Source organism: Terrapene carolina, unplaced genomic scaffold (genome assembly GCF_002925995.2).
Source record: "Terrapene carolina triunguis isolate 2854851 unplaced genomic scaffold, T_m_triunguis-2.0 Scaffold192, whole genome shotgun sequence".
Taxonomy (NCBI): domain Eukaryota; kingdom Metazoa; phylum Chordata; order Testudines; family Emydidae; genus Terrapene; species Terrapene triunguis.
In genome coordinates, this window is record NW_020664543.1 from 24,849,036 (window position 1) to 24,862,946 (window position 13,911).

A 13,911-nucleotide genomic window follows, 5' to 3' on the forward strand; every position below is an offset into this window, starting at 1 on the left:
CACCCCCTCCCTTTGCACCGCCTCCCACCCCCAAACTCCATCCCAGACCCTGCACCCCTCACCCCCTCCTGCACACCCACCCCCTGCCCCAGCCCGGAGCCTGCACCCAGCACCCAAACTCTATCCCAGAACCTGCACCCCAGACCCCCCCCCACCCAACCCCCCTCCCAGAGCCTTAGGCAGGTGTGAGGGGGTGGGTTCTGGGCACCACCAAAATTTTTACAACCCTGCCACCCATGCGAGTGGATAAGGGTCGGGGCCGTCAGGGGACAGGTAGGGTCCTAGGGGGGGCAGTTAGGGTGGGGGGTTCTCAGCAGGAGGCAGTCAAGGGACAAGAAGCAGGGGGGAGGTTCTGAGGGGGGCAGTCAGGGGGTGGGAAGTGGGAGGGAGTGGATGGGGCGGGGGTGGGGCTAGGGCGGGGCTTTCCTCCCCCCCAAGTGTCCTCTTTTTTGATTGTGGAAATATGGTAACGCTACTGGTGCCTGGCCCATTCATATGCAGCCCTAACCCCATCTCCCTCCATTATGCACATCACTCCACATCTGCAAACACAGGGCCAGTTCTTTGTTGCATTCGGCTCCATTATGCTGATGGGCCATGGAGAGGACAGAAATATTAGCCCCGAGGAATACCCCTCCCTCCTAAGGGTCCCTGGCACTGGTGCCAATTGGGGATGCTGGGGTATGTGTGAATGTCCCTGTCCCCCTGCTGCTCCCCAGGGCTTTAGCACCATGGCCCGAGTACTTTAAAGGAGTACGGCTGCTGTGGGAGTGGTCCAGTGCATCGGGCCAGCTGCATGACTGCACTGCCACTGAAATCTAACCCAGCGACCCCTCTGTATAGATATGGGGCAGCTAGGCCAAATTTCCGTGAGTGGTTTTGTGCCCTGGTGCTCAGGGAGTTTGTTACTGTACAGCAGAGCGCAAGGAGTCCTCTGAGAACTCGATTCCTGGCAGCACGGGTAAGAGAAAGGAGAGACTGCCCTGCCAACGGAGACCCGGGTCTCTATGGGAGGAGGGGTGGATGAGTGGGGACCACTAGCAGGGAGGGGAGACTAGAATTTCCCCTCTGCCCAAGAAATATCTGAATTGGTACCACCAGATCCTGGTGGAGTGGCCGTGCGCCAGCTCCACTCCCAGCCCTGGTGGAGCAGGGAAAGCGAAACGGAGTGGGCCAAACGCAGAGGGGTGTGTGGTCAGAACAGAAGAACTCCAGCTATACTCTGCTTCCCATGGCCAATAAGCAGGTGTAACTGAGAGCAGCCTGGAGATGGCTCTTAGTTACACCAGGGACCAAACAGCCCCAGAACAAGGAGCACATAGCACAGAAGCAAAGGAACTTGGGCTTCAGCATGTGTACGCCTGCCTGTGATTCCCTTGCATGGTGGGCTGTGATGGCTGACCTCAGAGGCAAGGCCCTTATGGGGCTACGTCTCCAACAATCCAATTGTAACTGTGCTTGCCCAGACAGCAGGAGATACTGTGAGTGCCCTGATGCCTGTCCCATACCTTATTGAGTGTGTTAAGAGCCGCCTGGGCAGCGGCAAGGGCTGGTTCAGCTTTAGCCAGGTCTTCCTCGCAGTCCTTTTGCTTCTGCTTGACCTCCTGAGTTATCAGCGCCACCTTCTGCTCCTCCTCATCAGCTATGGCTTTCTCCGTGCTCACCTTCTCCGTCTCCACACCAACCACCTGAATCAGCTTGTCAGCATCTTCATTCTTCTGCTTCAGCTCTACTTCCTGGGCTGCCAGCTTGGCCTTCAGGCCATCTACCTACAGTGGGAGAAGCACACAGGAGGGGCGTGAACCCAGCAGGCAAGAGAAGAGGTGAAGCATGTGGAGAAGAATTATAAGCAGGAGAGTGCAGTAAATTGATGGTGGATGGGCCACAGCCGGGGAAAGGGCAATGCAGGGATTGCCACATGGCTCATCCAGTCGCATAGCCCGTCTCCCGCAGTGGCCAGCACCAGCTGCTCCAGAGGAAGGTGCGAGAAACCTTGCAGCTCTTTGCAGGAGGAACAGGTAAGTCACTGCCCCACTGAGGCCGAGAGATGAGCAGACCCACCTGCCCACAAAGAGGGGAGGAGCCCAAGCTTTAGGTGAACACCCTAAAGTTCAGATGCTTCACTAAACAGGTCACTGGACTCTCTCCACACAGCCAAATGGCCCTGGTTCCCCTGCCTCTTGCTGTGTGCTTGTGGCCCTCTCCCCGGGGTGTGTCGGAGAATGGCCAGCAGCCCTCCCCGGAGTCTTTGGGGAGAGGAGGATTGGGCCTGTTCTCCTGACGGTGTTCTGTAAGGGCACCTCTTTTGGTCCCTCGGAGAGGTTACCCCATTGAGACACTCTCCCTGAGGCATCACTCCCCATGGTTTTGGGTCTCCCTCTTACTGGGTGTCTCCCACTAATAATAATAAATTGCTGCCTTGCCCCCTGGGTCTCCCATTCTCCAAGGGTTACCACCGCCACGGCTGTAGAGAGAGCAGGCAGGTAAGGTTCCTCCTCAGCTCTCCCCGCTCCTCCCTCCTCTGCCCTGACTCCCTGAGAAGGGAGAGCGAGAGCAGAGAAACACAAGGAGGCACCATCCGCAAAGGGAGTGAAGCCCAAGAAGCTCAGCAGAACAATAGCTCCTAGTGCTAGCAGGACAATGCTGTTGGGTAATCCTTTATCCTTTACTACAAGCTGCCTGGGGCACAGACTTGGGGCAGTCCTGGCCACGCTGGGCTGCTGGCATGTGAGTGGTGTCAATCCCAGGAAAGATACAGCCAGCAGGGTGCTCTCGCCAGCACTGGCTCCTTCCACCATCCTGTGGATATGGAATATACAATTGGAAACCAATGTCCACATCATAAGGTCCAGTTGCTGTTCTGAGCAGGATCCCCCTGGGAGGTGAATGAAAACTTACATTGTATTATGGATTTATTAATTATTATTATAGCATCTAAGATTCCTGGTTCTGGACCAGTACCCTGTTGTGCTAGGAGCTGTGCAAACACCTAACAAACAGACAGCTCCCGTCCAAAGAGTTTACAATCTAAGTCTGAGATAAGAGCTGGTAGATGGAGACAGACAGAAGAGGGAGCACAAGAAAACCATGAGACAATGCCGGTCAGCGTGACAGGCAATGGTCTCAGCACTCCAGCAGCCTAACTGTTTTTGTAAGCACCATCACAGGAGGGGCAAGTTTTGAGGAGGAAAATGAGGTGATTTTGCAGATATTTGCAGATATGCTCCCCCCATTGCAGAACCAAATATATACCCAATTCGATGCCCTAATCTATCTGTGAACACAACTTATGATCAGCTTTCTCTTTCAGCAGCTTATCCCACCACATTCCTGGGAAATACAGCATGTCTCTGCGGTGCATGTGTGCTTCATGACAGAGCCAGCGTGCACTGCAACTCCCACAGTGCATGCTAGGTGCGATTTCAGTCTGGACATTTACAGACCAGAACACAAAACACTTTTCAGCCTTAGTGATTTAAATTAATATTCACTCATTTTCTCTCTGAATTACCAACTTCAATGAATATACACAGTCACTTACTCCCAAGACCTCAGAGACCAGTTTGTCATGCAGTCTACCCAATGAAAGACTGTTCATAACACCTGGGGTACCTCTTGACCTATGTAACAATACTTAATACAATAAAAGTCAGACCTTAGCTTTTGCTAATAATTCAGGGGTTCTCAAACTGGGGGTTGGGACCCCTCAGGGGGTCGCGAGGTTATTACATGGGGGGGTCGCAAGCTGTCAGCCTCCACCCCAAACCCTGCTTTGCCTCCAGCATTTATAATGGTGTTAAAAATATAAAAAAAATGTTTTAAATTTATTAGGGGGGGTTACACTCAGAGGCTTGCTGTGTGAACAGGGTCACCAGTAAAAAAGTTTGAGAACCACTGTAAGAATTCCATTTTCATAACAGAAAAGGGAGCACAATTTTTAACGCAATGTAATCACATAAGCTGCAGCTATTGGCATTTTGGATTAGCTTCAAGCGGAGGCTGTTCCTAGAACACTCTTTGTATTCCCATGCTGAGCAGTTGATCCATTTTCACCTCCTGTTTTTCTGTTGTAGAAGGCTATTTCCACCAGCACAAAGAGGAGATTGTAAATCAAAATGACTCTGAGCTTGCTGGGGTACGGAATCGCTTCAAGCCGCAAACTGAGCAGCATCTTTTTGTTCGTTGTCTAAATCTTCTGAGATTTGGAAAAATTGAAGTGTGAGGTTTCGCTGATTGCAGATATGGCCTATGACCTCCTGCCCAGGATAAGTAACACTATACTGGATACATGTGTGAATAGAAGCTTTATGCGGTTTAAACGGCTACGACAAGACAAACAAGGGATTAACCTGCCAGCGCTACACAAGTCTTACAACAGTTATATAAAAGAAATGGCTGTACACTCAGTTACAGCACCTCTTGTGAGAACATTTCCAGACAAAATCTGCCTTAAACTGGAGTTAAGGCTGAAAGCACATAGAACTAATTGAAGGGCAAAAGCTTTGCAATAATGAAGGCAAGTAGTAGAAACCCAGGAAATTCAGTTATGATTACACTCAAAAGAAACACAAATAGTTGAAAGCATGAAAGGCCATTCTACATAAGGTGAAAGGTGTGTTTTAACATGTTAGCTAATGTTGTTAAATTCCTAGTGTAGACAAGGCAAGTTGTTGTTTTAATGTCTTAACTAGTTGTAGTGAACCCTCAGTCTTCCCATAGAGTTTACCTTGTCTGGCTAACACAGGGGTCGGCAACCTGCGGCTCCGGAGATGCATGAGGTTCTTTGGCTGCCCCCTTGCGGCTCTTTGGCAGCACCCTTGCTGGCAGCCATTTTTTGAGGGGGTGTGAGGTGCGGCTCCCGGCCGGTGGTGCAGCAGGGCTCTGACCCCACACCACTTCTGGAAGCGGTTGCCTGCTGGCACGTCTCTGCGCGCCCCTTGGGGGGGAGGGGGGCAGCGGGTCTCTGTGCGCTGTCTGCACCCGCAAGAACCGCCCACACAGCTCCCATTGTCCAGGAACCAGCCAATGGGAGCTGTGAGGACAGTGCTGGGGTCGGGGGCAGCACGTGGACCCGCCCCCCACCAGGGGCGTGCAGAGACGTGCCAGCAGCGAGCCGCTTTCGGGAGCGGCATGGGGGCAGAGTCCTGCTGCGCCGCTGGCCAGGAGCTGCCTGTGGTAAGCGCCTCCCAGCCACAGCCTGCACCTCACACCCCCTCTCACACCCCAACCCCCTGCCCCAGGTCATAACCCCCTCCTGCACCCCAATCCCCTGTCCCAACCTGGAGCCCCCTCCTGCTTATATTCAAATTCAAATGGCAGAAGTTGCGTTAAAAGTATTGGTGAGTAGTAATAACTTTAATATGTTCAATTATTATTAGTTGATAAATTCTAACTCTACAAATAGCTTTGCGTATGATGCGGCTCTCGAAATATTTTGATCAAAGACAAAAACAAAAAAATGGCTCTTCTTCTTTGAAAGGTTGCCGACCCCTGGGTGCTAACGTGTTAAAATGACACCTTGCCTTGTCTACACTAGGATTTTGGCACATGTTAAAAATATACCTTTTTTCCTAGTGACAACAAGGCCGGAATGTACAGTTTAATGATGAATGTTTAACTGTGAAATGTTCAGTTTGTTCAGTGGAAACCATAATAGGAAAATGCAGCAAAATAACTTCACTCTTCCCCTGCAGTGAAGCCCTGGGTGAAAAAAAAACAAAACAAATGGAGACAGCCTTATCCATACATAACAAACAGTTTTATCTCATCAGGACTGCAAATGCTGGAATACAGCACTCTTAATCCTATATTGGTTGGGCAAACTCCAGCCTTTGGTGTTACAATGCCCATAGAAACATCATTTATCTTCTCAGGCTATCCACTTCTCTTGCCCCCTTTACTGCAATATCCAAGCTTTACAAAATCCTGATTAGACCACAGCAGACTGAAGGGTCTTGTTCACATTCTTCATTAAGGCCTGATTAACAAAGAACTTTAAGCACATGAGTAACCTCACGTGAATAACCTCACGAGTGATAGCAATGGGACTGCTTATGTAACCCACACACCTCCTGGGTGTGGTATTCTGCCCCCTGTAGTGGCACCGAGACCACTCAGAGATTAATGAGTCTGCTACTGCCTTAGCTAAGAACCATGTCACTTTTAGCTCATACATTTTGCTCCAGAGGTCCCAGGTTCGATCCTGCCCGCTGATGACTGGGGTCTGTCAGTGTTATACTTACGTGTTTAAGTACCTTGTTGAATCAGGGTTTAGGGTAACATGTGTCACCATTTACACAAGTTGTGTGATGTATCTACAGTGCTAATGCATCTGTTAAATGGCCCAAAACTTTGTCAATGCTGAGTTCAGGTTGCCAGTGGTGCCTTGTACCCTTCCAGAATGTGGAGAGAGGCTAAACATAAACCTCTGAGAACCAAGAAATAGGAAGGTAAGGGACACAACACCACCATAGCGCAACCTTAGTTTTACCCTCTTTGAGCAATGCCCCAGCATGCTGGTAACACCCATTCTTTACCCTTCTGATGCATGGAACACTCTGGGGACAGCTCCCTGTAGGACACAGTCTAACACCTTCTTTTTGCTCATGCAAAGCTCGTGGTTAGGTCAGGCATAATGATCAGGTGCTACCTACACCTGGCCTACACTCAGCCATCACCCAAACCACCCCAGAGTTCCTAAATGTTATCTCTCCTTCACCCTTGCCCTGAAGATTCCTTCTGAGTTATTGCCTTCACTTAAACCCTACAGGCCGCTGTCACGTCTGCCATCAGACTGCTGACAAGCTTCATGGCAGTAAGACCCCTGTGCACTGCAACTGACACAACCTAGAGAACTCTGCACTGAAATAAGGCAGCCTTGATCCCTCAAGGTACATGTGCACCTCTCCTCATATCACAGTGACGGCTCTGCCAAACTGTTTCAGATAATCTCTCCGCCATTTAATACAGTCACAGCTACCACAGTGAACACAGCTGGAGTGCATGCAGAGAAGTGATGCAATTCAAATCTGGGACAAAACACAATGACACCTTCCCACAGTCCTTCTCCAGGCCTACTTATGATGGCATCAACACCACTGAACCATTCCCAGTGGCTACTGCCAGCTCCAGGGGGCAGAATTAAGGTTGCCTGGGGGAAGCATGTACCTTGACTCTTCATTTTCTGGTTTTCAGTGGTCTATGTTTAGCCACTCACCACATTCTGGAAGGGCATGAGGCAGCACTGGGCAACCTTAACTCTGCTTTAATGATGTTTTAGGGCATTTAATTTCTTTGGCTTTTCTCAGCATCCCCACTCTCACCCTCCAGTGCCTCTGGCTCGTCAACAATAATTGCCCCAGCCAAAGAATGCACTGCAGCATGGTAGTCCCTTTACTGCCCCTGCAACATCTTCTCAGCTCCCATCCCTCTGGCTGTCCAGCACAGCCTGGTTGTCTCTCCTCAGACCTCCTCCCCACAGAGAGGCAGGTCTTGGGATAAGACCTGCAGGTTGAGGAATTGGGGAGACAGGGCAGGAACAGTGCAGGGACTCACATGGTGTCAGTGGGGGGCATTTCTAGGAGAAAGGGGGACAGAATGGGGTGCATGGATATGCAAGATTCTGAGTGGAAGATCTGAAGCACCACATTATTCCTAACTGCACAGCTCTGACACCTCCTTTCATCCCCACTCTTCCATGCCCTGCTCCAACATCCCCCCATTTTCTCCCTCTTCCGAGTTATCAGTGACTCCTTTTAAGAACCTTTCTACCCTGGAGTTTAAAAACACTGACATGAAAACGCTGACTACAACGTCTTGGCTACCATACAGCCTTCTGCAACTAACGCCTTAAACTCTTCCCTGGGGGCTTCTGGCAATTTGTCCACAAACTTATGCCACCCAATTAACAAAGTTGTAGTTATAGAGCAATGCCTGCTGGTTCACAATGCCCATCTGCATGGAAGAAGAGGTATAAATCTTGCTCCCCATCAAGTCCATCCTTTTGGACTCTTTGTCCTAAGACATAGATTTATACCTTCCCTGTTGTGCCCTGTCATTCACTGCAGTTACCTCAGAGAGTTAGGGCCCGAGTGGGAGTAAAGGCCCTCAAAACCCTGCATGTGGATGAAGTATCACTTCACTGCAAGTTTTGCCATGGGAGGCAATGAAGGGGGAATATTCCAGAGGGGCTCTGAAGGCTCCAAGACAGCCTGATTTATTGAGAGGGCTCCTCTCCCAGGAGCTAATGATTGGAGAATATCCTGCAGCTTATTCATATTCTCTTGCAGAAATTCAGCCTGGATGCCTAAAGGTAGTGGTCATATGCTTAAGGTGGTCTTGATATGCCTTAAAGTGCTCAGGCATTGAGGAAGAGGAGGAGCCCAGCCCAGAGTGGTTGGAGAGGACGAAGAAGCAGTTTGCTGTGCCAATGATGGATCCTGTTCTTGAACCACAAGATCCGGTCAGGATAACCCTGGAGGCCCACAGGGAACAGACTCAGCGGTTGCTTATAGCTGCGGTGGTTCAGGAATGGGAGCCACCAATGGGACCGATGATCTTGCTCTGGAATGATCTTGCACAAGAATTCCAAGGAGGCCACTAGGCAAATGGCTATGACACTGGTGGCCAGTCGGTACCAGGCCAAGAGCCCCTGTCCTTTCTGCAGGAACAATGCCGACCTCGGAACTAATGTTGATTTGAGGATGGTCTCTGCTGCCTATCAGGAGACAACAAAGGAGAAGACGACCCTGACCTGGATCTCTAGGAGTCCCAGAGATTCTCTGGTGATGACGGGGCGAACAAACAATCAGACTCATACGAAGCCCAACATGGGAGTGGCATCAGTGCTGAAGAGGAACAAGGAATTGACACAGTTGGTACCAAGCAAGACACACTCCAACCTAGTACAGGAGGAGGTGCTGGCACCAAGGCCAAGGACAGTACTGAGCTCAATGATGGGATCTGCTAGCAGGGCAATGACAGTGCCGAGGGATGGACCAGTGTTGAGGGTCCCTCGGTGCCAGGCATGACATCATGGGGAGTGCGAGCTGCAGTGACCATGAACCCAGCAGCTCTGCAACATGGTCAGAAGGTGCCAAGGGCACAATGGAGGATGAAGCAGTAGAAACCATGGCACTGGAAAACTCCTGAACTAGTGGAGAATCAGGGACTGAGAAACCAAACAGGTCTGATGCCAGCTGATACACCACCAGCATCGAGACGGTCAGCGCTGGTACTAACATCACCGGTACTGACTCAACGGACGATCCATGGCCAGAACCGGAGTCGACAGTACAGGCTGATGCTGATCTTCGTGCGGTAGCGGGCAGCGGTTAGATGGACCTGCTCCATCCCATGTGCTGGAGGAAGCATGGTGCTGGTCTGCACTCTTCTTAAAAGATGAGGAAGAGTCTCTCTGAGCTCTGGATCTGTCCCGATTAATCTTATGGGACCTCTGCCTCACTGCCTCACCACTCACCAGAGGAGGGAGAACGACTCTTGTCCCTATTGGGGGAGACAGCGGGCTCCGAATGTGGAGCGGCATCACTTGCTGGTTCCAAAGGCGATCGCTTATCAGACCAGGGCCTCAGTGCCACAGTGGGCCTTGAGGCCTGCTCCAGAAGGTGCTGCTTCAATCCTAAGTTTCTTGCCACCTGAGTCCTCCTCTTGATGGACTTAAAGAGGGAGCATCGTTCCTCAATGTGTCCCTCACCAGACACAACAGGCACCTAGATGACCTCCTGAGGTCCCTTCCAACCCTGATATTCTATGATCACTGTTGGGGATGCCCCGCCCCCACATGACAGACAATGCTTGAACTCTGGTGAGGGCATCACACAGGGCAGCAACTACTTTAACTGACACTAAACTAGACCTAAGGTACTACTATTATCTAGAGGAAAACAAAAAGCTCTTAGAAAACTGAGACTGAAAACATGAGGTGAAAACATGATGCCGAGCTCAGACTCTAGCTGCCAGCGGTGAGAAGGAACTGAGAGGTATCAAGGCAGCACCATCCTCATATAGCTGGTGCGTGGCTAGGGCCACAGGACACAAGTACCGCCCCTAAGGGTACTGTTAGGAAAAGTTATCCAACTTCGGTGTGCTGGGTGTTTGCACCCTACCTGGAATGCCTGGCTGCATCTACTCAAAGAAGAACTTCTCTACCTATCTTGCTTGGCTAGAGGCAACTCACTGGACTCTTGTGAGGCAGTCAAGGGCACAGAGGTAAGTGTTTTACTCATAACACCCCAGAAGTGACACAGAAGAGCGAGCGCTGCTTCAGGGTACAGTGAGACCTACAACATTAACCCTTCATGTGCCTGCCAGCACTGACGCAAGCATAAGATACATTTTTACCTGAAGATGGCAGAATGGCAATGGGAGGAGGAAAAGACTAAAAGGGAGAACAGCCCTCTAAGGCCATGTCCGGTAAGAGAAAGAACGAGGTGTTGAGAAATGACCGTAAGTGAACACCCCAAGGAAATTTGAAAATTTTAGCATGCTCCTTCCCGATTATCATCTCAAGCCTGATTAGATCAGGGTGTTAGCAAAAAGATCCAAGAGTGCCTCAGCATAGATAATGAGATTATCAACCAATAGCAATACGGAGTGTGCAATCACCAACTGGGCTAAGAAATGGGAAGATGCGGTGAGACACTTCTATGTGTTCTGGTTAGGCAGATAAGCAATGTCTAAGGTGGAGGAGAAAGGAAAAGAACAAAGCAAGCCAGACATTCAAGGGAAATGCACTGCGACTCCAACTGGGAGATAGGAAAGACTTGACTATGACCAGGAACACAGCAAGAAGAATTATTAAATAACAGAAAACCTGGAGGGCAGACTCCCAGCAGGCACATTTAATCTGAATGCCCATGCTGCGTTTCAAGAACACAAACACTGCATCACAAAGGTCAGCAATTAATTGGTACAGCAGGCGAGACCTGGATCTAGAATTCAACGATGCAATTTTAACAAAAGTCATATTAAAAGTTAACTCAGCAACAGGGCTTTGAACAGACCTCTTTTTATTGAGCATAGCTCTGAAAAATAAATTACTCAACCAGCAGACTTCTCCAATTTCATTAAGGTCTTCCTACCTGGGAGCTAGCCTGTGACTTTTCTGGAAATGGAGGACAGCCATTGTCTGAAGTTTTGTTTAGTACATAAGCTAATGAAAGACAGCCACCTAAAACAGAAGCTAATCACGAATGCCAAGATTTCCAAATCCCAAAAGAGGGGGGGGGGGAAGATTTTGAAACTAGAATGGCTAATTCAAGAAACACCCTGAGAAAAGATTGTAAGTGCCCAAGTTAAAATCAGTGTCCTAAGGTGCCACAACGTATTCAATACCTATAATTAACTAGCCATTAACTTCCAGGCACCAAGAGCAGTGAGAACTACGTTGGGAATGGGAGCACAGGCCTGGATCCACAAAGCTACTTAGGCACTGAAGATCCAATTTTAGGCACCACTGTGGTCCACAAAACTCCCGCTCAGCTGCTGCCTAACTCTGCAGGCATCTACAGTCACTCGGCACTTAAGTTTTCAGGGTAAAAGTTCTTGGCACTGATGTTTCTGTCTTTGGGCAGGTGCACTGCTAACTCACACTAGGTCTCCAGATGCATCTCTCCCACATGAGCCCCAGACCGATCCACAAAGTGGGGAAGGATCAGTAGAGGAGCACCTAGCTCACCTGTGAGGCCCAATCCGGTAGGCACGCTCAGAGCCATACAGATTAAGTCCCATTCAAAATCTGGCCAGAGAAAGAGGAGGTGGCCAATTTATAGCTTTTAGCCAAGTGGTTAGAGCATTCACCTGGGACGGGGGAGATCCAGGTTCAATTCCCCCCTCTGCCTGTGGAGGAGAAAGGATCTGAATAGGGGTCTCTCACCTCTCAGGTGAGTGATCTTACCACTGGGATAAAGTGATAATGTAGGCACCACCACCACCACCTCCTCTTCTGGCCATTTTGGGTGGCACTAAGCAGCTGCCTAAAACATTCTCACAAGAAACGGCTTAGGCACCTAAGCTGCCTGACTCCAGGAGAGGGACACTCAGTGTCACAAAGCTTAAGTCCCTTTGTGGATCAGGACCATCGCCCTCAGCCTTGAGGCACAGCTTGTTCCCTACGTAGATGTCAAAATTCTTTTTCCCTGCTTAAAAAAAAAAGCCTTCAAAATCCCATTTAATAAAAACATCAGACTACACACTTGAGAGGGACAGAGCATCTGTCTCTTTGCACTTGCAGTCCACTCTGCGCAATAGAACTCGTGTCATTTCCATGGAGGTCAGGCTGATGTTTCCAAACCAGACTGCTTGCAGTTGCCATCTACGTCCATCTTCAGGCATCTAAATAAGTGGACTGGTTGTCATCAGTGTTAAGTATCCAGAACTTGTTCTGAAGTCAATGGCAGCTGTGACTGCTCAGCACCTCTGAAAATCAGGTCAGTTTTAGTGAGGTGCTTAATTTTGCACATCCAAGTTTGAAAACTGTGGTTTTAATGTCAGTCAACTCTATGAACAATCACTACTTGCTTCAATTCTAGTCCAATGTGAAATCACCTTCAAGCTTAATGATAGCCTATCCCACAACACCAGAAATATCCCAAGGAAAAGAGAAGGCAGGAGAAAGCCATGCTGATCATTAAAAGCTCCACATTTCATCCCAGACTCCTGGGACACTACCGATATTGTGTTGGACCTTGTAAATAAATGCCCACTGAGACGTCTAGGAAACCATTCCTAAAGTAGTAGGGGCTTTGGTGTTTGTATTAGTATTAGAGTCAGCTGCCAGTAAGAAACACAGATGTGAGCCATCTTCTCCACCATTAAATGTCATAAAAACTGCAAGCTGCGGATTACAGAAGATGCTTCGGCCCCAAATTGAGCAAGCTACACATAGGGCCCAATGTATAAAGATGCTGAGTGCTCGCAGCTCCCTTTGACTTCCTTTGCAGTTATGGGTACTCAGCAGTACTGAAGATGTCTGGGGATTGGTCCTGCTTTGAGCAGGGGGTTGGACTAGATGACCTCCTGAGGTCCCTTTCAACCCTGATAGTCTACGATTCTATGATATAGCCCATAGCCTGTCTGCAGCAATCTCCATTCTCCATTGGGCACCAGAGGGAAAGCTTCCATCACCAATGTTGTCCAGTTAGTTCAAATGGAAAAGATGAAGCCTGCTGGTCCCTACTGGGGTTTTCTCAGTATCCCCCTCTTCCCCTCGTTCTACATTCTGGTTGGGGTGGCATCAAGTTGGGCCCATTTCCCTCAGCACAAAAAGGTAAATAAGAGATTCCTTACCTAGGTTAATACCTGGGAAATGTGATGGACATAATATTCCTGGAGTTTAACAAGGCTTCTGACACAGTCCCACATCTCATAAGTAAGCTGGAGAAATGTGGGCTTGGTGAATCTACCATTAAGTGGATACATAATTGGTTAAACAACCACACAATGAGTAACTATTAATGGAACGATGTCAGATTGGAAGGAGGTTTTGAGTGGGGTTCCACAGGGATCTGTTCTGGTTCGTGACATTCAACATCTTTATTAATTATCGGGATTTAGGAATAGAGAGCATACTGATCATATTGGCAAATTACATAATGCTATGGGGAGGCTGCCAACACTTTAGAGGATAGAACTAAAATTCAGAGGGATTTTTATAAATTGGAGAACCGGGCTATAGATAACAAAATTAAATTCAAGAAAGACAAATGTAAGATGCTACACTTAGGGAAGAAAAATCAAATGCAGAAATATAGAATGGGGGATAACTGGCTTGGCAGCAGCACTGCTCAGAAGGATCTGGGAGTTGTGGAGGATCACAACCTCAACATGAGTCAGCAATGCGATGCTGTTTCACAAAAACGCAAATGCAATTTTAGGTTGCATTAACAGAGGCAT

The 13,911-nt window shown here is 49.1% G+C and overlaps 1 protein-coding gene across 1 annotated transcript in view; it reads right to left on the reverse strand.

Moving 5' to 3' along the window:
• Window positions 1–13,911, reverse strand: part of DNAH9 (dynein axonemal heavy chain 9) — a 374,844-nt gene that overhangs the window by 174,863 nt on the left and 186,070 nt on the right. The window contains exon 49 of the mRNA XM_026654587.1: window positions 1,509–1,769. Coding sequence (XP_026510372.1) covers window positions 1,509–1,769 — 261 coding nt within the window. The remainder of the gene's footprint in view (window positions 1–1,508; window positions 1,770–13,911) is intronic.